The following is a 27,579-nucleotide window of genomic DNA, read 5'->3' on the forward strand; positions in this document are numbered from 1 at the left end:
TGAGATGCACTCTAACTGTGATGTATATAAGCAAAATTAATGGACTAACTTTTATACATAATAACTAATGACACACAATTGTTAAATTTAAAAAAAAAAACAAATGAAGCAAACAATTGTTTGATGGAGAAAAACAATCTAATCTTCATTGGATTCGGAATACATGAAGCAAAAGGGCTCATATATTTAATTAATCACTTTCATGTATGTCATTTGTAATTTTTTTTTATTGAGAGTTGGTTGGAAGAAAAAATATTAAGAATTACATCAACATCTAAATAAAAAAGTCATTTTTACCATTTGAGCCTTCTTATAAAATTTCATTATTTTAACCAATAATGGAGCAGTACCATCTTCAAGATAACTTTTTTTTAAGAAAACACATTCATAGAACCAGCAGTGTCTTTGATTAAAACTTCAAATAACCAAATATGTAAATTGTCTTTAGACCATTCAAATGTCGATTACAACGAAAGAGCTTTACAGACTAAAGTATGTGAGACATTGTTGGCAGATCTTCACATATGTTGCAATGATTAAAAAAAAAAAAAACTAAACTGTCGAATGAGTAATTGTTGAATATCCAGCGTTACTGCACTAACTGGACCTATGTGAGTCACAATAAGTGAATCCAAATAGATACAAACATCTTTAAAACCCTTCTGAATGCACAAATTCATACCAGTCCGAATATATAGCAATTAACTAGCTATGCTCCTTTCACCGAACCGAGATAACTTAATAAATTAAGGATTCAGACCGATTTAATGAGCTCGACTTTATTTTACATTCATAAAGATTCAAATCATTGGGAGGTGCACATTCACATAAATGTAGTTCATTCTACCGAACTACACCGGCAAAGAGCACAATAAAGCTGTTTGGAAAAGCTTTAGGGGTACCAGAAGTTTATGTCAAAAAATCATTGATGAAGCAAAGTCTAAAAAAGTATTTTGGGATCCATGTCTTCTGTAACTTGAAAAAAAATAAAGAAGTATTTTTAAAACATCAATTCTACAGCAAAGTCTAAAATCACATGGATCCTAACAATCCAAATTTTGAGTAAAAAGGGTTATAGATTTTTAGCCAAAAACCTTCGGATATCATTGAAAATAAATAATAACAATTTTTTTAAAGATAAGTGTGTGTGAATAAGATGCACGCTAAGTTGATGTATGTAAGTAAAATTAATGGACGACGTGTAACAGTGATCTATAACACAAATGAATCTCACTAACTTTGATTCGTAATAAATATATAACATACAACAGATAAATAGAAAAAATGAAGCAAACAAATGTTTGATTGAGGAAAATAACCTACGTCTTCATTGGATTCCAATACGTACCATCCCCATATGTAAGTTAATGAAGCAAACAAATGTGGAATAGATATAGATATCAAAGGGTGGCTGACAAGACAAAAAGGCAATCATGTTTCGCATTCATGTATATCATTTGTAATTTGTTTTTATTGGGCCGCTTGGAAAAAATATACATATTAAAGATTCAAATCAACATCTAAATAAATAAGCCACATTTACGGACGTTTGAGCTCTCTTCATCATTTTAACTAATAGTGCCGCAGTAACATCCTCAAGATAAATTAATGTAATTGCTACTTGTACTTTCCACTAAAAAAAACGGATGGATTAGCGACGGTTTTTCTTACACCGTCGCTCGATAGCGACGGTTTTCAATAAACTCGCCGCCTATAAAAATAAGCGACGGTTCAATATTGCGACTGTTCGATCTAACCCAGTTGCCATTTTTTACGACGGTTTTTTTAACCGTTGTATTTGAGGACGTATTCGCTGCAATAAATAGCGACAGTTTTTGTAACCGTCGCCGTCGCCAATAGCAACAGTTATCTCAAACCGTCGCCAAACTGGATCGGCCCAGGTTTGTCAAAGTCGCTAATGGCGACGGTTTTTATACCCGTCGCCATTAGCGACAAGTGAACAAAAACTGTCGCCGATCTTTATCTGCGACGGTTAATGCAAAACCGTCGCCATTAGCGACGGTTTACTTATATTACGTCGCTAATTGCGACGGTTATTTCCCAGACCGTCGCTGTGGTTCTATATATCAAGCTCCTCGAATATTTTCTTAAGCGATTTTCGCCTGGTAGTGTAGCGAATGTCTATCATTTTTTTCGAAGTTTCGGTTTTTTATTTTGTACTAACATTTTTTCGTATTTATTTTGTAGATTTGCTCGTCGGTGCGATCTTCCAACGTTACAGGGAGCTGCATATCTTCGCGCAAATCAGGTTTTAAATATTTTTTTTTACAGAAAATTTAATACATAATTTAATTTTTGCGTAATAGTTTATTTATGAATTTTATGGTAGTGGTTATATACATACCGTCACTTCATTAACCGACGATTTTTTAAAAAACGGCCGATTAATATAAGCGACGGTTTTGTAAACACCGTCGCTTAAAATAGCGACGGGTATATAACCGTCGCTTCAATTAGTGACGATATGTATGTAAACCGTCGCTGGTGTTCTTCAAAAAAACTATCGCTAAATGTGACGGTAGTTGAGAAACCGTCACTCTTAGAAGGCGACGCAACATCCAGTTACGGACCGTCAAATCATCGTTAAAACCGTCGTCTAACCTTGGCGATGGTTTTGAATTCAATATGCTTCCTCAGATATCCCAGCCTGTACAGTTATTTAGTAGGTCGAACCGATTAATTTTCAAATATGGATCGCATCTAGATTCAGGTTTAAATAGATCAAAACGGGGTATTGGGAGATCGGGTCTCGCATCCTGTTGACAAATTAATCAAGACCGATCAAATGATCAAGCTCGACTTTATTTCACTCACGGAGAGTCAATTTGTTGGGAAGATAATTTTACTTATATGAGTCATGGAGCTCGATCATTATCCTCCCTTCATTTTTTATTCATATTCATTTCCTTCCGTCACATTTATGACTAAATTATTATTTGCAAGGATAAACAAGATAAGTGTAGACTGTTTTGAAATCTATATTAAATTTGTTGTCTTTATTAGTTTCTATCATTTCGTATCCAGCCACGAATGAAAGTTAATGGTATCTTTTAATTTATTTTTTTCAAACAAAAATTATAAGTCAAGTCAAATGGACTAATTCATAGAGCTTTATGCTTCAATCGATATATTTAATTTGTTATATTATTTGATTAATAAATTTCAAATTACATATCTCTTGAGTGTATTCGAAATCTCATACAATTATTATTGGAATTGTTTTAACTTAATATAAAGTTGATTTAAATTTTTTATTTGTTTGGACCATCTGTAATTTTTATCTTGGGTAAAGAAGTGAGAACTAGTTTTTTTAAAATAATATATTTTTATTAAATTCAAAATTATGGCTTATTTGAATCAAAATTTTAGAGTAGGTCTTTTGTGAGATGATTTTACGAATCTTTATTTGTGAGACGAATCAACATACTGATGTTCACAATAAAAAGTAATACTCTTATCATAAAAAGTAATATTTTTTCATATATGACTGAAATAAGAGATCTGTCTCACAAAATATGACATGTGAGATCGTCTGACACAATTTTTTGTCAAAATCTTAGTATTAGACTCACAATGTTTTTTTTATGTATTTGCCAAAAATTATATACAGAGTATTTTATATTTTAAAAAAAATTCTTATGAGACTCTCACGGTTAATTTTGTGACACAAACCTTCAACTCAATCTGATTCATAAAAGTATTACTTTTTATGTCACAAAATATTATTTTTCTTTATATATATCAATTGGGTCAACCCGTCTCACTTATATAAATGTGTGAAACTGTCTCTCTCATAGGTATGATAGCGAGACATGTGTAGGGCTAAGTTTGGTCAAATATGAGGTCCGCCTTGCCGCGCCTCGCCTCGCCTCGGCTCACATTAAACCAATCATGTGCCAGTTTGTAAAAATTTATTATATTTTACGTTAAAAATATTATTTTTATTTATAAATATAGACTGTCATTAATTTGGGTTGGGCTTGTCGGATCGGACCTCTCCGCCACTCAATTTAAGTGGGTTGAGCCCATTTCAAGGCAGGCCTAGATGGGCCAACCTGCCCAGGTCACAGGCCAGCTCGAGGCGGTCTTGGGTTGGCCTGTGGGCCTTGAAGAAAATATTTTTTTATATTATGAATTTATGGATGTATATGTATTTTTTTAATGAAATTTATGATTTTTTATGTTAATTACTTGTATAAAATGTAGACGTGCGAAATTAATAATTATAAATTTTATTGATATTTTTTATAAATATTAATTTATTTATGAAATTATAATTTTAATTAATTTGAATATTATTTATTTATTTTTTTATTGTAGCTCGACCCGCTTAACCCGCAACTCATCTTGGGTTAGGTGTAGATTTCTAGACTACCAAGATGGAGGGCAGGCCCACCAAATAATGGGTTTTTGTTGGTCCAGCTCGCCCCATCATGGATTGGCTCGTTTGATAGGTGTACCCATAAACCGAGCAAAACACTCCAGCTATCGCTTTCTCCTTCAAAAATCATCAAGGCAAAAGTTGACCCAACAGCCTACCCACTAGCCTCCAACTTCTTCTTTGAAAATAATCAGAGACCGACAAATTTCCACAGGAATTAGCTTCCAGGTCGTTGATGTTTATGCTTTTAATCTCAATCCCGGGAAACAAATGCGAGCATTGAACAAATAGGAGGCAGAAGTGGTGAGTATGTTGTGAAAGCAAATACCCATCTTTTTTTCTTGGTAAAAAATGCCTTAATTACTGTGTGCTTTAACATTTTAATTATTGGGAAATGGGTTTTCCTTCTATGTATTTCGGGTTAATTTGAGTGATAAAGTGGGCGGTGAAAGGAATTCTGGTTGACTAAAAGCAACAAACCCCTCAACCCTTCTCAAATCTCAATTATGTACAGCTCTTATATGGCATTCACTCAGCTACGTTGTTGTCTTAGCTATTTCACCGTCCTTTCATTGATAGAAATGTGAAGGGATACATGGAACCTGAAAAAATCACAACTTTGTTGTCAAAAAGAAATAGGAGAATGGAGGATCTGGTCAGGGTTTTTGAGTGATTTGCACCGGAGTGTAATATAGTAACTATTGGCATTTATGTTTCTGCCATAATTTACGTTTTTTCATTAGCTTTATTAGATAAGCTGATACCGTGATAATTTCTATATTCCCGCATCAGAACAGTTTCCAGCTTATGCTATTGCCTTATTGATGGTATTATTTCGTAACCTTCAATAGTGTGCTGCTTAGCAAGTTTGGGATATTATTTCTCTCTTTATTTTAGTGGCACCTAGATGTTAGATCCAGTAATTTAGTGGAAATAAAAATTTGGTGAAGTGTTTGCCTTGACTTGGTGTATTTCAGGTGAAGTTTTGTTTTCTGTATATATTTTGTTCATTATTTTCACTTGGCATGTGTTTGTTTCTTTTTTATGTTTCTGTTTTGAAAATGTTTTGTGTTCTAACATTTACAATCGGGGAAATTAGATAGGATTAAGCTTTATAACGCGCCTTTATTCTTTTAAGTTAAATAGGAATAAAAATTTACCTAATGCTGAACCGTTGATTGGTGAAGCTGTTTTATTCTTTGTTAAATTCTGAGAATTGAATGTTTATTCACGGTGGATTGTGGTATGACTGACCTTGTTCATTTGCCTTTTTTATTTTAAGAATAGCTGTATTATGTATTGGTTGACTAGTGCCTGTCCTACTTAAACACTGTAATTGTTTGAAGTCCTTTTTCTAAAAAAATAGTTGGTTCATAGCAATTCCAGTTTCTGTTTCACCTGATTTCTATCCTTCTGGTTGGAAATGGTGAAATAGTGGTGTGATATATGTGTTAAGTTACTTAGTTTTCGCTCTATGTGATCTCAAAGAGAATTGTTTGTGTTCATAGTTAGTTTGACTGCTCCAATAAAGTTAGAATCTGGAATTGTACGCAAATTGTTAGTAACTGTTATCATTTGTTTACAGTTTATGTGCTCATATACTATTTGTCTAATATCCTGGTACTGTATTATTAAATGTCATGTCTTATTGTGAAAAGATTATATAATGGTTCATAAATTAACAATGTAAATAAAACATAAAATAACCAGTTTTCTTTATAAATCTTAGAGAGTGGAAAGAAAGGTAAATTTCCAAATTATTAGTGGGAAAGTTTGCCTAGTTATTCTGCAGTGCACTAAAAAGTTAGATTTTGGCAAGTCAAATAATTTATCTAATATAAATTATATGAAAATCAGTAAGCTCGGATATTTGTATAACTTGTTTGTAAATATATTTGTGACACGAGAATTTTAATATCCTAGTTACTAATTAGTTAACATGAAAACTTTTAAAATTAAATTTAAATAAAAAAATAAAATAGAAAAGAAATTTTGAGCACTAAGTTATAAACTCATTTAGACATGCCTAACTTCGGATGACATCATCAATACATTGTTTTAGTTTTAAAATATTAAATTCTTGTCTTTCAATAACCACAAAATTAAAAACAAAAAAATTAAAAATTTTAGGAGGTGGGTGGAAAACCCATGTCTCTGATTTTACATTAACAAGACACCACACCTCTGTGAGTAGATAACTGATTCTAGTGCTTTGTGCACACGACAATAATTTTTTTATGCACGTTTTGTGTGCTCATACAATCAATTTTTTTCTATAGGATCTTTTGTTACAAAAAAATTAGAAATTAAAATTTAAAAATTTTAAAAAAATTTACATTTTTATGATTTTTAATAAGTTTGTTGAAACAATTGAGTGAGTTTAAAAAAATTTGATTTTAAATACCCTAAATGTGTAAAAAAAATGAAAGTTGGATTTGAAAAAAACTAATTAAAATAAACAGGGGCATTTGAGAAATTAATTAAAGTAGATAGGGGTATTTGAGGCATGTTAAAAATTATAAACTCAAGGTGTTTGTCTAATTATTCTCAAATTTTATAATATAGTATAATTAGTGTAGATGTATACTGTATACACGTGTTCTCCTCTTCCCTTTGAATCTTTGACACTCAATAAACAAGAGCAGAGAAAGGGAAGCCACTCTTTTGCTTTCCTTGGAGATTCTAAGCTTGAAACTTCAATTATACCTCAAATTTTCAAGGAATGAGTTAATGTTCGAGAATTAAGCTGAGGTACTCTAATTTCCTTTAATTTCAGTGAATCAGCCGGATAAATTTCTGTCTTACGAATGGTTGGCCTAAACTCGTACCATAAAATATTTAAATTTGTTGTGATAGAATTTTAAACCAAATGGAAATTATTTACGGTTGAAATATGCCTTTGTTCTAGTTTAACTAAGGATGGTGAATCAATGATTAGATTGTAAAGCTAGAATGCTCCTTGCCTGATTTAACGATTGTACCCTACGTTTGAAAGATTTGGGTGTGGGGAGATGTGTTTCTTCCTTAGTTAAAACCACAGGGCTTAAGTTCATTCTGTTTACTCTATTTTCAGTGTGTGACAATAATGAGAGAAATGGTTGTTTATATTATCTTTTTTGTTTGGTTACTGGGAAATTTACACGATCCCATTTACCTTTTGCGACAGATGATTTCTTGTTTCTGGCTATTACAGTAGATTTTCAGCAAGAAGAATTAAACTACATTCACAAACTTTTAGATATCGACATTATTATGGTGAAATAAGAAGAACATCTAACATCGATTAGATTAAAAACAAAGGGGATTTAAGTTAAACACAATTGTATACTCTTTAGAGTTCTGGGAGTGTAAGATACATTTTTGTGAGTTATGTCATTGTGTGAGAGTTTTCCTATAATTTAATTTTGTTTATATAACTCTAAATTGTGCTTCATCTCTAAGACTATGCCTTGTTATAGAGACATAATCCTTGGGAAATGCTTTAGTTTTGGGATGCTCCTTGTGGAGGATTAGGAATCAAAATTTTTGTTCAATACATGCTCCTTCATTTAGTATTTCATATAATGCCCAATCCAAGGTTTTCATTCATGTGTTGTCATGTACTAAGAAATAGGGGATAAAAGTGATTTATAATAAATAAGAATAATGCAAAACATAGAACACCAAACCAGCTGCCGAATTGAACTCATAAAGTCGTTAACACTCGTTTCAACATAGTTTGTATGGTTTCTCTCAAGTTTAATTTGGAAAAACTTTTCCTATCGACTTTTGGAGCTTTTAAGTTGGATGATGCCTATTTTTTGTAGGTAGATGATCTTTCCACCCAAAGAATTTGGTGAATTAATAAAACAAGTTTAAAAATAAAAATAAAAAAAAGTATTGTAAAGAATCATGTGCTACTGTATAACCTACCTTGGGTTTAAGATCTAAAGTGGTATTGTTTCACTGGAGGTTAGATAAATTGAACTATCTAGAGGAAACAAGGGGATCTTGATTAAATGAGAGTGTAAATAATTATGTTTGCTATGTCATACAGATTGAATAATTGGTGACACCACCTCATGTATATTAAGCTTAAGAATGAATGATTGCTTCACCTTGATGTAATAATTCTCATAAAGTTTCAATTGGTTTAGCATAATCTAATGATTGTAACCGGAAAACTCTTGCATAAATTTATAAGCTGCACAACATGCACTAGATTTGCAAATAAAAAAATGCTATGTTATTTTCATGATTTTCGGTTTAGAAACTCTAAGTGGGATATTGAAACTGTTTTATCGAAATAATATAAGATAGTAAACTTAATAGCAATTAAGCTGATGGTTTCAGAAATTTGTTCGTTGTCTCGGATTGTTGAAGGAATTAGTTTTATTATGGTATGGTATCCTGTCTATTTTTGTTAAAATAAAGAATGTAAATTGTTGTATTTAATTCAATAGCACATACTTGCCCTGCTTTGGTTGATTCAATAGTTTGTTACTCTATTATCAGAATTTAAACAGGAAGTGTAGGTTAACCTTGTTATATTTGTTAAAAGCTGAACAAATAACGAAGTTACAACTATTTTGGAAATCTAGAACTAACCAAATTTAGCACAATCAACTTATGTTATCACTTGAATTAGATTAGTAGAACTGTTGATTTCTGGTTAGTTTATCAATCTCTTATTATTTAATCTCCAGGGTGTAAATATTTATACATATCAACTTAAGACAACATTTATACCACAAAATGAGATTTTTCCACCTCTACAATTGGGGCTTAATATCTAATAAACAGAGTAAAGAGACCAAGTAAAAATACATCTGCAACTACAATGCATAAACATAGCATTCCTTGATATATTAATTGTGATGTTGATACTTGAATAAGTGTAATTTCGATTTATATGATGCTTGACGATTATTGAAATGTATAATCATTGCCGCTTTAAATTGCTATTAATTTGCATTCGCAAATGCATGCATATACATCAACATTGGAGATCTGGCATGCACGACATCATTTTGGGAGATGAAAATATTTTGTTGACCATTACTAGTGCATCGAGGTATACAAGGCAGACTGATGTGATATGTTGGGTGCCACGGGTGGGATACTTCTCGGAGAATTACAGAGGTGGATAGGGGATGTGCCTCCGGTAATCCGAGGGGATGGCCCACTCACTATACTCTTTGGTCTTCATTCATTGATGTTGCGGGTGGGGGACTTCTCTGGCATCCACAAGGTTTGATAGGGAATGCGCCTCTGGTGGTTACGGGAGGATGGTCCATTTGACTGCATCAATCTTTTTATCTATTGATATTGTGTAGAGCTCTGTTCGGTGCATAGTAGGTGGGTCAAGGGCCCGAGAAAGTATAAGAAGTTTAAATGAGATATTTCTCATTGATGGATATGCATTTTGTAAAAGATTTCATCTAATTTTCATAGAATACATAATTTTTATTTACTGGGTATTGGCTCACGTAGTTCATGCATTGTAGACGAGCATGACGATACCTAAGATATAGACTTATTGAGCAAGATGATGAGCTCCTACAGGTATCTGAGGATCACTGTACATGGACAACGACCTGTTGGGCTATTTATATCTTGTTTTGGCTTTTGAGTTTGGAGCTTTATCTATTAAAGCTTAAATGATTTTTCTTAGGTTATTTTATTATTTTATTTTTGCTTTTAAAGCTATCAATTATCATTTATAGATTAAAAGGTCTTTCACAAAAAGAAAAAGGGAATCAGTATTGCTTCATTTAAAAATGATGTCATTGTTATGAGTGCTATATTTTTATGGAAGAGATTTCTCCTTGTGAATGTATGTGAGTTTGTGTACGTGGAAATGATTATGTTGATTTCCTTCTTGGGAATTTAGTTTATGATATATATTTTATTTGCAGTATATCTATATGTTACATAAACCGAGGAGATGCTACCGAAATTTTTATATAGCCCATAATTTAGATGCATCCATATGTGCTAAGATATTAGAAGCATCCTGTTGTATGAGATATAACATGCTACTTTGATCTCCACTGTACATCTAATTGGCAATGAGTTGTGTCTGACACATCTAGCCATCTTGCTTGGGTGATTATATATGCCATTAACTAATAACTGTTCACTCAAAAAAAAAAACCTCAACTGTTGGACCAGTTCATTTTTACTGTAGGTTGATGATCGTCACATATGTTGATGCCATTTACTGTTGTGGGCTTGTGGCATCATTGTACCACACATGAATTTTCTTGTCAATCAATATTTATCAAACTTCAAATTCTCATGTTTCTTTTTTTAATCTCAGGGTAAGCTGCTACCTTGGTTGGCTGTCTTAGAAGTTGTTAAATTTGCTTATATTGTTGAGGAGTTGTACACAATTCATGTGTGGGTTTCCTTATTCATGAGATCAAAACAAAATGAAGAATGCATATTTCCCAAAGCGCTACGTGATAGTATTTTTGACATTTATCTGCACGTGTGTGTGTTACATAGAACGTGTGGGTTTCTCCATTGCATATACTGCTGCTGCTGATGCAGCGGGAATAAACCAATCAAGCAAGGGCATGATACTTTCAACATTCTACTATGGGTATGCCTGTTCTCAAGTTCCTGGTGGTTGGGCAGCTCAGAAAATAGGGGGGAGGCGTGTTCTGCTTCTTTCATTTGTTTTATGGTCTCTGACTTGCGCTTTTGTTCCACTAGACCCTAATCGAGTTTCAGTCCTGGTCATAGCCCGCCTGCTAGTTGGAGTTGCCCAAGGTTTCATTTTTCCTTCCATTCACACCATTCTAGCACAGTGGGTGCCACCGCATGAGAGGTCGAGATCTGTTTCCCTAACCACCTCAGGGATGTATTTTGGTGCAGCTGTTGGGATGCTTGTTCTCCCAAGTCTCGTCAAATTTCGGGATCCACAATTTGTGTTTGTTATCGAAGCTGCTTTAGGTGCCATATGGTCTCTACTGTGGTTCAAGTATTCCAATGACCCTCCTCGTTCGGATCATCCAAAGGCTGCAGCTGCTGGTTTTGGGGAATCCTATCTACCCATCATGAGGAATGAAAATGCAATACTCGAAAATGGAGGACATTCTGTTAGAACATCAAAAATTCCGTGGAAGAGAATCATGTGCAGCTTGCCTATTTGGGCAATAGTGGTAAATAATTTCACTTTCCATTATGCTCTTTATGTACTCATGAATTGGCTCCCGACATATTTTGAACTGGGACTCCAGCAAAGCCTACAAGAAATGGGTTCCTCTAAGATGATGCCTTATCTCAACATGTTTCTTTTCTTAAATATTGGTGGGGTGATTGCAGATCACTTGATCACGAGGAATATTTTGTCAGTGACTAGAACGAGAAAGCTTTTAAACACTGTGGGATTCATGGCATCCTCTTTTGCGCTGATGGCTCTTCCCTTGTTCAGAACAGCCGATGGGGTTGTGTTGTGCTCTTCTGTGGCTCTCGGTTTCTTGGCACTCGGAAGAGCTGGATTTGCGGTGAATCACATGGATGTTGCTCCGAGATATGCAGGGATAGTTATGGGGATCTCTAATACAGCTGGTACCTTAGCTGGAATAGTTGGGGTTGGTCTAACTGGCAGACTTCTGGAAGCTGCCAAGGCGGCTCAGTTGGATTTATCGAGTCCTGATAGCTGGACAACAGTTTTTGTAATCCCAGGTTCACTCTGTATATTCAGTGCGCTGATGTTTCTTCTACTGTCAACGGGAGAGAGGATTTTTGACTGAGGAGGCGGCAGCAGTCCTCGTTTATATTAATGAGCAAGCCCTTTTCACGGCAAAATGACACATTTGAGTTTTAATTAACATACGACACAAAATCGTTCGTTTAACTGACAACAATTTCACATGTTCGAAACACGATTATGCTTTTTTAAATTGCAATATTTATTGCTTGGGCTGTTGGTCATTTGCCTGTAATAGTGTTCTACGCATATATATCTTTTATTATCATCTAACTAAATTTTATTATGTTGTGTTTGGATGATAAATTTTAAATATATAAATTTCAAATATATTTAAATGTATATTTTTAGTTTTAAAAAAGTAAGATCACCAGTTTTAAATCAATTTTTTCATATTTATATAGGATGAATTCCAAATTAATTAAATAATAGATGTATTTGAAATTCATTTTGTTTTGTGTAAGTAATGTGTAAATAAGTAAGATATAGATTTAAGATTTTATTTATGTTTCATTTTTAACATTGAAAATATAATCGAAATTTATGGAATTCAAATTTTATATCTAACCTAAGAGTTTAGCGGATTAGATGCGATAACATTACTTTATTTGATGAAAGATCATAATTTTGTGACCATAACAAGATATGATAGGCAACCGTTCCACGGACACATCTATTTGATTGATAATTTGATTTGGTGAAAAAAAAAATTTATTTGAGAAATTAATTTTTAAATGATCTCTATTTAGGTATATTTAAAATATATCATAATTACTATGAAACCGTAAGAACTTGATTTAAAAAAAAAACATAAAAAAATACATCTCGTTTTATTCTAAAAAAACATATTCCTCATCTCTGCGGTCTAATTAAAAAGTAATTAATTTTGGCCTAAGCCGTAATGACTAGAAAAAGGTGACCAATTGGTTAAAACCAAACCGACCAAGTGGAAAATCCAAAATTGACTGAAATTTTAGGAAAAAAATTTAAAAATAAGAAATTATGTGGGTAAAAGATTTTCTTGTACACATGCTAACAAGCAAAGCCCAATCCTACACTACACAATTATGGACGAGTTGATCTTATGTGAGACCGTCTCACGGAACTTAATCTGTGAGACGGGTCAACTTTACCTATATAAACTAATGATTAGTATGTAAATGATAAAGAAAATGATTGTGGTAGGATGGATTAATATGGGGTAAAATAATATTATGTTTGGTAAGATTTTTAAGTGTAAGATAATTTTGAATTTTTTGATGAAAAGACGAAATTGTCCTTCCCCTTCGCGGCGGCGGCGACGTCAATGCCGGCGGGGGGCGGGGGGCGGCGGTCGTTTAGGCGGCGGGCGGCGGCGGGAAGTGGTGGTGAGTTTGAATTTAGGAGAAGAGTAAAATTGGAAAAATAGGATGGATTAAGAGTAGGATAAATAATCCTAGGGGGTGAGGAGGTATTATTTTAACCTACCTAATATAACCTAATCATTCATAGGAGGGATAAGGTGGGTTAAATAATCACGCGTACCAAACGAGGGATAAAGTAGGTTAAATAATATAAACCTACTTTATTCCTCAAACCAAACGGGGTCTTAGCATAAAAAGTAATACTTTTTCATGGATGACCGAAATAAGAGATCCGTCTCACAAATACGACTCGTGGGATCGTCTCACACAAATTTTTGACATTATGGACCTATATGTAAGGTTAAATTTAGTTCAAAATTAATTTGTTTAAACAATATTCTATAACAATATTCGAACCCAGTTTTGCTGACATAGTACATCCTCTCTCTTGAAAATAGCTATGTTATCCCAATCTCAAGTCCGACGAGTTAAGCGGTATCATTATATTATACGATATACAGCTTTCACTATCCAAATCATTAAATTACAAATTGAGATCGACTTCTAAAAATCTCATACATGGATGCTCAAAGAGATTTGCTTATCTGTCAAATATTCCATCATCTGGGTTCGTGCAGGCACGAAGAAAGCTACATATGATCTGATTTTGCAAAATTTTTGGCTTATTAAATTGGTAAATCCAGAAAACACTGTGCTTGCTGACTAAAATTCTATCAAGGGATCAGAACGAATATTTTGAATTTAATTATGGGCCAATCAAAAACCAAGGCGTAAATCGTTTACTCATTCATTAAAGATTTAAATGTAAGCTAAATTATTTACATAATAGTAACGTCAAACCCACAGATTTATGATAGAATTTTCAAATATTGTGTGTCCATATGTTCGTGCGTAAGTGTCGAGCCCTTTTCCATTTTTTATGACATAAAAATCTGCGGCATCTATTTTCGTTGTGTACTGAGTAAATTTTGAGTTCAATCCAATAATCTGCAAATCATGCTAACAAGTCAACAGCACCTGGTAAGTCTTGTGCAATATACTCATCTGAATAATATGTTGATAAAAAGAATCAAACTCATAATCACCAGTTAAACGTTTATTTATTCCATCAACCGAACACCCCGGAGACGACCTTTTTTATTCTTGATATACCTCATATTATATTAAGGGGAAACAGCCAGACTCCAGCTTCACCTATCAGGCCTTGTCAGTAGCAAACCCGAAACAAAATTTTGTTTCTATATAAATCCAACATAAGCCTTAATGGAAAAAAATAAAGAACACAATACAAGAAAACATGGAGGGCCTAATTCCGTTTGTGTGTAAAGCAATAATGCAATATAGAAATGGAGGTCAAGGGATAGGAACATGGCTAGACGAATCGTCGCCGGCTGGATACACGAGGCTTCCCGGTGATTTGGGGGGGTCTTCGACTCTTGACCCCTCGGTTTTCCAATCAGATTGTGGGTTGTCCGTGTCCTCTCTACCGCGACCTGACACTGAAAGGTATGTTTATGACGAAATCCAGTCACAAGTACTTGATTCTCCGAGTGCTCTCAAGTGATGATATATAACGGTGACTCAAATATCGCACGTATATGTCAAATGTGGATGTGGCAAATGTAACAACAGTCGAGCATATTTCCTTTCATCTTTGATCAAATATTTAGTACTTATCTCATCGATATGTAATATACCATAGTGTATTCTGCGTGCGTGGGAACCAAAATGACTCGCAAACCTCTATTTACAATGCCTTAGGTGTCGATATTTGGAGTGCTATAGATAATGCTCAGTAATGTTTCATTTCTTATTTTGTGTAATAGCCCAAACTTTTTAAAATATAGAGAATCTTAACAATTTACAATCTGCAAATTGGGTTGATGGAATGTGCAGAAAATATTCATTTTTTCGAGATTTTTATAAACTTGTACCAATTTTTTGTCAAAAAAAAAGATAAATCTGCTTGTTACAAGAGTGGATCGTTATATTTTGGAAATGTCACATACTTGCTCCTCGTTCAAAGTATAAAGGCAAAATTGTAATAATGAGAAAAATCAAGAGTACTAAAGTAGAGGCGAGTTATATTCTAATTTCTAACGAATAAAATTGAATCAATCGGACTAATTTTTGAATTTACCATCCCTCAATTTCTCCATAATTTCCCCTTTTGTCTCCAAATTTTCTTGCACTAACAGGAAACAAGAATCCCTATTCCCCCTATGATTTTAATAGGGTCATTTCAGTCATTACAAAAATAAAATAATCGCTCTAATTGATTGTAAAGAATTGGACCAAAATTTACTGCAAATGCATTGCATGCAAAATATGCAAAAAAAGAAACAACCCTTGACTAGTTCTCAACCTCTCTCTGATTATTAAGGTCATGATTCTTGTGTGTATACTCGACGCCATTATCCCCCTTCACAACATGTCCATTTCCTCTTAGTAGCCTGCATTCATTCATGACAAAGAAAATGCTTACATGGATGGATTCAATGATAATCTATTTCATAAACCAAGAAACATAGAGTTAAAATAATAATTTTCTACCATCTTGTTGTTAGAAGTCCTTCAACTCCTACAGGACCTCGAGCATGAATCTTGCTTGTGCTTATTCCAACCTAAACAAGAAGAAAAAAATAAGCCTAGAAAGCGTATAAAAAGTATAATGCGGTGTTAAAGAACTGAGCATGCATGATTCATGCACAGCAGGTGAGGTGATAATAACAGCATCCAAAAAAATGATTTTGAGGTGTTTTAGTTGGGACAAATTCTATAAAATGATTTATTTGACGGCCTAGTATGTTGCTTAATCAATAGTACAAATGAATTGGATGAATTACTACCTCTGCCCCAAGCCCAAAGCGCATACCATCACAGAATCTTGTGCTTGCATTGTGAAAAACTGCAGCACTGTCAATGCCAAGAAAAATGTCACTCTCACTGTTTAGCATAACAGCAAGAAAATCAGCTTAATCTTCTAAAACTTAAGGTCGTGATATGATGAATGTACCTGTCAACTTGACTTAAGAAATATTCAGCTACTTCTTTATCTTCAGCAACAATGCATTCAGTGTGGCCACTGCAATTGCATCACAAGTGATAGAGCAAAAAGATCACTATTTTTTTTCCTTCAACAAAGGATCAAATATTACTAACACTGACAAAAATAGCATGCCTTCCGTGTTTGCGTATGTGATCAATGGCAGCTTCCACATCATCCACGATTTCAATAGTGCAAGCCCTTGTGTTGTACTCATGATGAAATGACCGAACCTCTTCGAGGTTTAAAAATGAACTTGCTCTTGGTCCACCACAAAGGGTAACACCTGCAATCATGAATCTGATATATAATTGAACAGATATATTTTGTTTGTAAATAGTGTTTGGTTTTAGTTTTAAAAGGGCACTTCGGCGTCAAAACGAAGTACCTTCATGTTTAAGTTCCAGAACAAGCTCCTGGAAACCGTCGCTGCTTGATAAATCATGGTGAATGAGAAGTGTTTCCTAAAGAAAAGATCAGGTATTCAGTGAAAATGTGCTTGCAGCATTAGCAAAAGAATAAAGCAAACTCGAATTACCATTGCATTACAGGCAGCAGGATAATCAAGCTTTGAATCCACTATGATGTGCCTCGCCATTTCCATATTCGCAGATTTATCAACATAAACATGGCAAATTCCATCTATACAAAGTATAATAAATCATATGGCATTAATCTCCATCGTTTTGTAACTACAGCGTAAAAGGAGTAACAAATTCACATGCCAGAGACTTGCCAGAATGACCAAGAACTGGAATTTTCGTGGAGCTTTTTATCTGAGAAACAAGTCTATTGCTTCCTCTTGGAATCACAAGATCTATTACATCATCAAGCTGATGCGTGGAATACAAATTTAGATGTCAATAGCTTATAAAAAATATTTCTCATCAAATTTTTTTCCTTACCTTTAACAAATCTGGAATATCCTCTTTTGAAGTCACGAGCCCGATGAGTTTTTCACCAACCGTATCAGGAATGGCTGCAGTGATTACCTAAAACAACATAAATCTTTATTTCAGAGGCAGAGTAAAGGAGACAGGCATCAATATTTATATTGATATATGAAATTAAGAACCTTGTGAAGAATTGCGTTTGAGCGCCTAGCTTCTTTTCCTCCTTTCAGAAGCAGTCCATTCCCACTACGAATTGCCAGTGAAGCTATCTATTGAGTCAAATTTATGTAAAATTAGCAGCTAAGTAGCAAAATCTTATCAGCTTCTTGATCTTAAATCTGTCTCTCAACACAGCCTCAAGTTCAGTTGTTATGATTCAAGAATTTGAAAGAGCTATAGTTGACCAACAAATTGGGAGCAAGAGAAGCTTGGTCTGGTGGCATCATTACAATTTTGTGTTAACCATGATAAAAGGACACAGAATCAACATAGTTCATTTATTAATTTAAAGTGAGTGTACCTGAACTAGCGCATCGGGTCGGGACTCAAAAATGATCAATAGAACTCCCAATGGACTTGTCGTTTTGTCTAAGATGAGTCCATCTGCAAGCTGGATTGAGTAATAGTCAGGCTTCAAATCATAAAGTTGATCCAATATAATGAAATTGAGACATTTTTAATTCAAATTACAAGTTATAACTTCCTAAACATTTGCTTTCTCCATCAATTTATAGCATTTTCAATCTATACATGTCAGAAGCTTTTGATGTCTACCTCAGTTCTCTTCAATAAGCGACCAATGGGTTCTTCCATATCTGCAATGGTACGAACAGACTTTGCCAGGGAAGATATCTACAGAATACATGAAGATGTAATAACAAGGAGTTCTTCAAAGAGGAAAATATAAAATATGTTTATAGAGAACATTGCTATTGCTTTAAATTATGGACTGATATTCATCATCGTATTGATTAACGAGAAGCTTGATAAATTAAAAGATTATCTTTAAACTAAAGAATTAAAAAAGTACTTGCCTTTGCATGAAAATTAATTAAAAAAAGTACTTGCCTTTGCATGACTCAGAACTAAGCGGGAAATTAACGACTCATCATATCCAGCCTCATGAGCGGCACGAATATCAGCAGCGTTCTCATCTCTTATGAGAGTTTCTTTCTCCTCTAATGCATCTGCAACACACAACAAAATTTTTCTCCTCTCTTCTGAAGATATGCACTGCAATAAATGGACTAAATGATGACAGAAATATTACAGTTTAATCTGTCTGAAAAGAAATTATAAGATACAAAATCACAAAAGGCAAGGAAACTGTATGGCATTGGACCTGTAAGTGCATGGAACACTCTCTTGCTGCGATGGCCAATTCACGTGCACCAAACTCGTTAAGTGTTTCCCATTTATGTGCATCTCTGTGAAAGAGAGTACCAACTCGTTGTCCATCCATCACTTTGGAAATATTGTTAGCAACAAAGCCACTTCCATAAAATCGAAACATAGATATCAGAGAAGATAAGGAGGCCAAATGTGATTCAGAATGAAATTGTGTAATACGCCTAGTGAACGACTATTCCAAGAAAAATGCATGACTGTCATACCTGGTTATGACAACTGGTGTACCAGCATCAGCTGCACTGACAGCAGCCTTTACTTTAGCATACATTCCTCCTCTTCCCACCCTAGATTTATCTCCAAATGTTATCACCCCTTGATGTTTTTGTTTGATGTATGTACTTATCATCTTCGAGTTTGGATCACTCGGAGGGCCACTGTAAAGGCCCTCCACATCACTCAACAATACCAGAAGATCAGCTTTTAGTTCAAGTGCCAATAATGCTGCCAAACTATCATTATCCCAAAAGATACCAGTTGAATCCTGCATAGTTACACTTGTTACTGACTTAAGCACATCCCAGTTTTCTTGCGCTAAATATAGATACAATTTGATTAATATGCCAATTGTTGTAACTACAGAGGGACGTAGAAAAGTACAGGTGACGAGTACCTCATACGGAGCTCTTCTAGTACTGATTGCATCGTTTTCGTTGAAGATCGGAATGCTCCTCAGGGATAACAATGAATTCACTGTTTGACAAAGTTGAGCTCTGAAATCTGAACTTTTAAAATCATTGTCCGTGACTAGAAGTTGAGATGAAGTTATGTCCAACTGAACCATTTTAAAAGCAGATTTCTAAGTATTCATTGCAAGAAAATCAAATAGAACCAAATAGATGGAGCATCAACTCTGCCACTGCATTAAATGAAATGCATATAACATATTTTTAAATCATAGATGATTGTAAAATGTAGAAAGTCTAAAAGCTAATTGCTTGCCTACCTGACTAAATAAAGAATCATATAGAGCCATAAGACCATTCTGTCCAACTGCTGCACACGCTTTTCCATCTATTTCGATTTGTGGTTTCTGTAAGTCGGCAAAACTACAAATAGGGGTAAACTTTAGCCAAACGGATCCAAAAATGGACAGTAACCAACTCAAAATCCGGCAAAAATTCCTTTTTAAATGATAATCTTCTTCCCTAGAAAGTTTAAATTATCATTATGTCACCATCTAGAAGAAAAGAAAAACAATTCACCTGCTGTTGATTAATTTCCTATACTTGAGCCTTTGTCGACCAGCTCCAACAGCACCAGATGTCACTAAAACTATTTCGTAGCCTAGAGAGTTCAATGCTTCGAGCTGATTCAAAACCATTGACAACACAAGTCCATTAACATCAATTCATGACCACATTGTCCCAACTTTTTTATTGTTTTTGGTGTATTACAGTAAGAAAAAAATCAAAAAAATTCCTCGAAAACATGGAAGATACCTGCTCAAATATGGCTCCTACTCTGCCAACTGCCAATCTTCCATCATCTCGTGTAACCACGGCTGTCCCAACCTATGTTACAAACGAGAAAGGAAATGCAACACATTTATATTCAACTCAAATATAATCTGCTTGATAATGCAAAAATAATGTCCAAGAAAGAATGGAAACAGGTTTGGAGCATTTTTTGTACCAATTCGTCCACATTTGCACCAGAAACAATTTGCAATCAAATTATTCGACAATTATTTGTCTAGTATGTCATAAAAATTCAGTTCATGGCTCCATTAATGCAATAGTTGACGATTCTTGATTCACTACTTAATAAATACTCAAAATACCGAATCCAGTGAATTACTTGATAATATACCTTGTACAAATGAACAACTGATAAGATAATAAACAAATAAGTTTCATTCGTCCCAAACAATGAATAGCAGTCCGCCAAATTATGGAGAACATATTATCAAATAACCATGAAGTATAAGTACTCAAAAATATATAGCACAAACATGAAAATATGATTAATGATGAAATATCTTCATAGGCAAAAGAATTCAGATGCAGATATCTTCTCCGGAAAACTGCTACGTTCATTAATATTATTTTACAAGTCATGCATCTACTCAGATCAAACAAACCAAAAAAGATTTCAACGTAATCATTTATCTCAAATAATGGATCAAGCATACTTTAATACAAAGCTTCAAGCATGCAACAACAGCATTAACACCACGTTTGGATTGTACTAAATCTTAATTCGCACAACAAGATCCGATCAGTTAATCAAATGGCTTCCATGCAACCCTAGCTACAATTACATGAAATCAAAGCACTGCGTGCAATTGATTTCACGAATGATCATCACTAAAAATGCATAACAATACCTTAAAAACCACGCGCTTTACGTTCTTCACAAAAGCTCTCGTCGGATCCATGGAAATTAAAGTGAATTGGGATCTTAAAAACACAGGAATCTGATCGATTTTCTGGAGTATAATTTAAATACGATTTCTAGGAACGTATGGACTTCGGGAGGCAACCTCCATCCGGGAACCGCCACTTGTAATCAAATATTACCCGGGATTTCTTTTTAGAAAAAAAATAAAAAATCAATGTGTATTACTATTTTTTATGAATTTACCGCTATACTGTGTATAAATCTCGGAGGCATTGGTTCGATTTTGGGAGCCTATCACCTTAAACACAAAAGATCATAAAATTTCATTTCAAAAAAATTATATAGTTTCCTGATAACGTACTACCGCAATAATCAATTTTTCAAAATTCAAAAACTCATCTACTTGATATAGTTGCATCATTATTTTTGTTTAAAAAAGTCGAACATTATCCAACAATAATTATAAACGATAACAAATTAATCACAAATATTTTTAATATAAGTTTCCATAGTTTTATATAAGAATGAGCTAAATAAACTCCAAAAAAATAATTTCCCACAAAAGTAGTTGTACACTAGTTTAAAAGGAAAATCCAATTCTTGGCCACACCAGTCTCGTTTTTTATTTAGTTCTATATATGTGTTTGAAAAATTAAAAATGGATGCGAGCTCCAACTTCATTCTAAGCAACTTTCAACCCTCAACGTGTTCCATTACTTCAAACAAGAGATTATCAAGTAAATTTTAAGCTGATGTTATGTTTCAAAGCATGAAGTTTCGGAAAATTGAGGAATAAATGCTAGCTAGTTATGTTCTGATCTCTAACCCTGGAATTATAAGAATTATTCTAAACCGGAAACCATTATTCTGAATTCTTTCAAACACTGATATAGTTGGTGAATTGATTGTTTCTAACCTCTTCAAGAGTTAATTTAAAGGGCTAGTGATCGCCACTGGCAGAACTACTCAGGGGAGCCCAAGCTGGGCTTTGTGCTTTATTCATATCGACGAAATTAGGCACGCCTTGTATTCTTATATAATTGTTTTAATGTATAATAGTTTTATTGGATGAAATTGGAATTTGACATCATCTTTTTTTTTTTTTTTATTAGTCCTTGTTTTATGGTGCTATTAATTTTTTTTAAATGCAAGTTATTTTTTATATTACGAATGATATGATTATTTCAAATTTCAAAAATCTGGATAAAGATTAAATAATATATTAATAGTTTTAAAAATTTTGGATAGTGGATATGTTAGTGATAAGGGAATAAAAATATAATATTTTTATAATTTTAAAGTGGTAATGTTGATATTTTTAAAAATTTATCATGATATTAAAATTAGTTATTCCTCAGACTTGATAATATAATAATATATATATAATAATATATATATATATATATATATATATATATATATATATATATATATATATATATATATATATATATATATATATATATATATATAAAGAGCTCGACCCTCCTCATTTTGCAACACTCAAATGAAGGTTAAAAGGGAAGGAAGGGTTTTCCGACTTATTTCTTCGGACGCTCAAGTCAATATGAAATCAAAGAAGAAAAGAAATACATAAAGAGAATTAGCTGAATATTGTGAACGAATTTACCATATTAAAACCTAGTCTTCGTATAGATAAACCTTAGGGGTTCTTCTGCAAATCTGGGAAGAAGCCCCGTCATTAGTGGACTCTTGCCATGTTTATCAAAATCGTGGAGGATTTTTGGCTATTGGACCCGGGCCGACCTGGACCTCAGGAACTCGTCCCACCCCGGCCATGATTAGTGCCAAGTTTTAGTCCTGACATAGCTTGACACCTCATGACTTGGACAATGGCTAGTGCCAAGTGTACATCCTGATATATCTCGGCATCTCAGAACCTCATGGCAACTCGAGCCAAACTCATAAAAAAAATATTATTTTGTATCAAAAATATTATTATTCACGATAGTTGTGAATCGTATCAACCAATCTCAAGATTATAGACCAGTGATATGATCATTTTCTAATTGACAATACTACTGTTATCTTGCTAAATAAATTAATTTCCAAATGACAATACTATCATTATTCCACAAACAAACTACACCATCATTTTCTTAAAAAATGACACATTATATGCACAATGTTTTTAAAATTTAACAAAATAATTACAAGTAATACCAATTGTTTCTAATTTAAATATTAACTTAACTTCAACAATAATTATTTATAAAAAAAATAATTGTACATACACACAACACATACATAAAGTTACAAGCTAGATACAAGAAAAAAATATCATTTGGTTGGACAATATATTTTATGTGTCTCATTTTTGGTCTTATTCATTTGTTCATTTATTGAAAATTTTCAATTATTATATATTAAAATTTATTATAAATACATGCTCGAAAAATCATTATATGCCTTGATACATTAATTTTAAACATTTATGAATATATTCACATAAATTTTATGATCTGTACTTAGTTTTAGTCTTCCCAAGTATTAAATCTTGGTTCCATCACTACTTCTATCAATTATCCACGAGAAATTTAACAATTTGGTGCTAATTATCTGATGAAAAACAATTAAGAGGATACTTTGCTATATTTATGCTAATTATCCATCCTAATCCACAGAAAGAAAAAAAAAATTACATCTACACTGCATATAGAGCTTGAGGCCTTGAATGAGTGGTTGATAGGTGGTTGATATCTGAAGATATATACAAAACCCGAACAAAAATATACTATTGGAAATCTGAAAGTGCATTAAAGGCCACTCATATATATGTATAAGAGAAAGAGAGAAAGAAGCATTATATTTCATATTTGCATTTAATCAAACAACAGGAAAAAGTATTTCATAATAATATCAATATAAATCTTAAATCTTACTGCAGCACAAAAAATAAACAAAAGCAGAGCCAAAAATATACATTTTATCAAACAAGCTCTACACTTCTTCACAAACATTAATTTGACTGAACCTCAAATGAAAGATGTCAAATCCACTCCAAATATCATATTCGAAAGCACTCCAAATCCAAGCTGCCCAACAACAGAAAACATCGATTTCCCTGGCCGCGAGCCCCCATTACTTGCAGCCACTTGATGCGTTTGTGGCCAAAAACTGGTCGAATGCATATGCATGCCGTGCGGATATCCAGGCTGCATCAAATAGCCTGGCTGGAAAGGGTTATAACCAGGTTGACCGTAATAGGGGAACCCGTAGCCGAAATAAGACGCGAACTGCGGCGGCGGATGGTAAGGAATCCCTTGATCGAACATGGGAATACCCCGCTGTTGTGTACCTGTTGCGCTTTGCTGTTTTGGGCATGGCACGATAGGCACCAGCACGCATTCCACATGGATGTCGAAGTTACAGGCTCCGCATCTGTATCTCCAGCCGTTGCACGCTCCCTTACAGACGGCGCAGAACCCTGGAGTTTTTGACGATTTGAGGGTAAGAATGTGGGGCTTGTGAAGAGCATGGTGCAGCTGTTGTGGCAACTGAGTGCACAGAGGATGCACGTCGAACTCGCATTCCTTGCAGCGGTAGAACAGGCCCTCGACACGGTCCAAGCAAATGTTGCATGTTCGATCGATCTGGCGCTGGCTTTCGGCCTTCCGCATCACCAGGCTGAGTTCATGTTGGTGCATGAAGTTGGAGAGTTTACGAGGGCAGGTGCGGCAGTATTCGTGCATATCGAAATCGCAACCGACGATGCATCGGTATCGTTTTCCGCTACCCATGGTCTTGCATCCATCGCACAAGTATTCTCGATCGTTATTTACTGGGGTTAGTGAATGGTCTGGATGGGTGAAATGGTCGTCTGTAATGGATTTCTTTGGTACAGGAGCCATGGAAAAGGTTTGAAAATATCGAGGGACACTCACAAAGTTTTATGCATTTTAGACTGCATATTGTATTGGTTGCAGTAAACAAAGACTTTTAACTTTGATTTTTTTTAGGGGGAGACTTTGTATAGTACTACAATTAAACAACGACGAAGACTTGAGATGTAGTGGTATAGTTGACTTTGAGAAAGACGCGTGATTGGCTGAGATACAGTTGATCTTGGATCGCAAGCATGGTATTATGTAAAAAAAAATTATTAATACTTATTATCGTTACTCAAAAAAAAAAAATTTAAATTTTGTTGGTGAAATATATATTACATGTCATGACATGTTTGAAGTTTAATGTTAACTTTCCAAATAAAAATTTCACGTGATAATACCAATAAATTTAAAAGTCACATGGCCAATGATTTTTATAATTATAATGAAGTAAAAGTCTTGGACTAAAAAATTGTTAGGTTTGAAGATTTCAAATGGAGTCTTATAATTTAATTTATTAAATAGTTCAAGATCTATTTGTTTTTATATTATATGAGTGGAACGAGTTTGTAGGTCGTTATTATGTCATGATTTTTATCGATCTTTACTTAATAAATATAACAATTAGCAATAGAAAGGCAAATATTTGTGTGATACTGTCTCACGGATCGTATTTGTGAGACGGATCTTATTTGGGTCATCCATTAAAAAGTATTACTTTTTGACAAAAACTAGTGTGAGACGGTCTCACAGGTCGTATTTGTGAGATGAATCTCTTATTTGGGTTACTCATGAAAAAATATTACTTTTTATGTTAAGTGTATTACTTTTTATTGTGAATAAGGGTAGGGTTGACCCATCTCACGGATTCGTGAGATGGTCTCACATGAGACTAACTCTTATTTTTATGCTAATAGAGTATTACTTTTTATTGTGAATATCAGTAGGGTTAAGATCCGTGAGACGGTCTCACATGAAATCCACTCCAATAAAAATTAGAATTATAGAGGACGTGTTGATGACTGGACCAGGGCAAACATGGGGTTTTTTTAAAAAAATATTATAAATTAAAATAATAATTATAAAAATATGGCAAAATGAGAGTGTTTGTAAAAATATTGTAATCCGCTGCACACTGCTGCGGATTCATCCGTTTTTTATAAAAAAAATTAAAAAAACTAAAAAAAAAAAAAGAAAAGAAAAGTGAGTGGGTCACGGATTCTCAGAATCCGTGACCGTGTCTACTCCGCGTATATTCCTCTATAAATAAAAATTTTCGTCTGCTTCAAATTGTATCCTTTCTATCTTTCCTTCCTTCGTCCGAAAGTATTTCCGTAATAATTCTCGCATTCATCCGATTCAAATGCGCAGAATCCATCTTTTCTAATTCGATATTGTATTGATATTATTTGTTGATTTTATTATCCTTTTAATTTGAAGATATATCAAGAGGTAATGCTTAATTTCTTTGATAATATTATAATTATATATTAAGAATTAATATTTTTTGTGTATTTTTTTTATAATACTTGTCATTTATTTCAGATATTAACACCGTACGTTGAAATTATTACAAATTCCGTATAATTATGTCGGAGAAATTAATTTAAGCAATTCTTTTAATATTTTGTTTGTATTTTTTATATTATATTATATTAATGTAATTATAATTTTGTTCATTAACATTATATTAATAAGTCTAATTTAGTTAAATATTATATTTATAATATTAATCATGATATTAAAAAATAGTTGGAATATTAAAAAAAATAATAAATATGATATTGTGTGTTTGGAAATTTTTGAAGTTTAATATTTTTAATATAATTAAATTAATTTAATATAAAAATGAGTTAATATTATTGTACTTAATAGTAATGAAATTATAAAGTATTTTGTTCTTGTGGGGACTCGGACGCTAATCAAGTTCTTAATCATCATTGGGACTAATTAATCAATTAGTAAAACAGGGTCTAAATTTTTTTTTAAAATGCGGAACGTAGTGAAATCAAACTCATATACATATCAGTATAAATTACAATACAAGTCCTGTACTGCATGCATTCAAACTAAACTAAGGTTTAACAACTAATGTCAAGTGTTCAAACCCTATTATACATCATAATCAAAGTCCGTAGTCTCCACTCTAATCACGATCTCTCCTCATCTCCTGGATCCTGATCATGTCCCACCTGTTGTCATGTACACATACAGACAAGACAACAGCCGGATAATTCCGGTGAGAATATAATCCCAGTATAAATCAACGAAACATGCAATCATATAAACAACATACAGCATGTAATCAGGTAACAATATATGTATCAACATCTGAAACATAATCAATATCAAACTGTCGACAATGCTCGTGACTCCACGACTCAGACTAGACTCAATCTTAGCCTAGGGATCCCGGTTTCCAGACATTGGCATTCCATATCGACCAACAGTAATAGAAAAGACTCCAATTCTATCCACGTCGATATAGTATCGATCACCAGTAATAGAAGAAGCTCTGTTTCTATCCACATCAGTATATTATCGATCACCAGTAATAGAAGAAACTCCGATTCTATC

At 33.6% G+C, this 27,579-nt stretch overlaps 3 protein-coding genes across 5 annotated transcripts; 1 reads left to right on the top strand and 2 right to left on the bottom strand.

The window, feature by feature from the left end:
* The first annotated feature begins 2,141 nt into the window (after positions 1 to 2,141).
* Positions 2,142 to 12,325, top strand: LOC140826189 (probable anion transporter 5). 3 transcript variants are annotated; one of them, XM_073188363.1, is made up of 2 exons: positions 2,142 to 2,269; positions 10,704 to 12,325. In XM_073188363.1, the coding sequence occupies exon 2, from the start codon at positions 10,816 to 10,818 to the stop codon at positions 12,142 to 12,144; it is 1,329 nt and encodes a 442-aa protein (XP_073044464.1). In that variant the 5' UTR covers positions 2,142 to 2,269; positions 10,704 to 10,815; the 3' UTR covers positions 12,145 to 12,325. The 3 variants fall into 3 exon arrangements, with proteins under 3 accessions (XP_073044464.1, XP_073044463.1, XP_073044462.1); XM_073188362.1 differs by lacking the exon at positions 2,142 to 2,269 and adding an exon at positions 4,402 to 4,746; XM_073188361.1 differs by lacking the exon at positions 2,142 to 2,269 and adding an exon at positions 4,402 to 4,705.
* A 3,265-nt stretch (positions 12,326 to 15,590) lies between these two features.
* Positions 15,591 to 21,345, bottom strand: LOC140828196 (delta-1-pyrroline-5-carboxylate synthase-like). The gene is made up of 20 exons (XM_073191176.1): positions 21,141 to 21,345; positions 20,254 to 20,325; positions 20,017 to 20,120; positions 19,758 to 19,860; positions 19,425 to 19,586; positions 19,018 to 19,295; positions 18,747 to 18,897; positions 18,473 to 18,637; positions 18,179 to 18,256; positions 17,925 to 18,014; positions 17,587 to 17,673; positions 17,417 to 17,503; positions 17,248 to 17,344; positions 17,050 to 17,153; positions 16,900 to 16,975; positions 16,647 to 16,797; positions 16,482 to 16,550; positions 16,315 to 16,381; positions 16,019 to 16,089; positions 15,591 to 15,918 (listed from the first exon to the last, which is right to left on the bottom strand). The coding sequence occupies exons 1-20, from the start codon at positions 21,189 to 21,191 to the stop codon at positions 15,819 to 15,821; spliced, it is 2,163 nt and encodes a 720-aa protein (XP_073047277.1). The 5' UTR covers positions 21,192 to 21,345; the 3' UTR covers positions 15,591 to 15,818.
* Positions 21,346 to 23,963: 2,618 nt separating this feature from the next.
* LOC140828197 (uncharacterized) lies at positions 23,964 to 25,106 on the bottom strand. The gene has a single exon (XM_073191177.1). It carries the CDS (start codon positions 25,024 to 25,026, stop codon positions 24,151 to 24,153), a length of 876 nt encoding a protein of 291 aa, XP_073047278.1. The 5' UTR covers positions 25,027 to 25,106; the 3' UTR covers positions 23,964 to 24,150.
* Between the last annotated feature and the right edge of the window lie 2,473 nt (positions 25,107 to 27,579).

Source organism: Primulina eburnea, chromosome 3, assembly GCF_022965805.1.
Source record: "Primulina eburnea isolate SZY01 chromosome 3, ASM2296580v1, whole genome shotgun sequence".
NCBI classification, from domain to species: domain Eukaryota; kingdom Viridiplantae; phylum Streptophyta; class Magnoliopsida; order Lamiales; family Gesneriaceae; genus Primulina; species Primulina eburnea.

What these genes read in the sequence shown, in the direction of transcription:
- LOC140826189 (XM_073188363.1), top strand. Translation starts at nt 10,816, where the DNA reads ATGAAGAATGCATATTTCCCAAAGCGCTACGTGATAGTATTTTTGACA.
- LOC140828196 (XM_073191176.1), bottom strand. Translation starts at nt 21,191, where the DNA reads ATGGATCCGACGAGAGCTTTTGTGAAGAACGTAAAGCGCGTGGTTTTT. An exon ending in ATGATTCTTTATTTAGTCAG is followed by an intron (nt 19,587 to 19,757) that starts GTAGGCAAGCAA and finishes AAAATGGTTCAG; the next exon opens with TTGGACATAACTTCATCTCA. An exon ending in TAGTTCTGAGTCATGCAAAG is followed by an intron (nt 18,257 to 18,472) that starts GCAAGTACTTTT and finishes TGTATTCTGTAG; the next exon opens with ATATCTTCCCTGGCAAAGTC.
- LOC140828197 (XM_073191177.1), bottom strand. Translation starts at nt 25,026, where the DNA reads ATGGCTCCTGTACCAAAGAAATCCATTACAGACGACCATTTCACCCAT.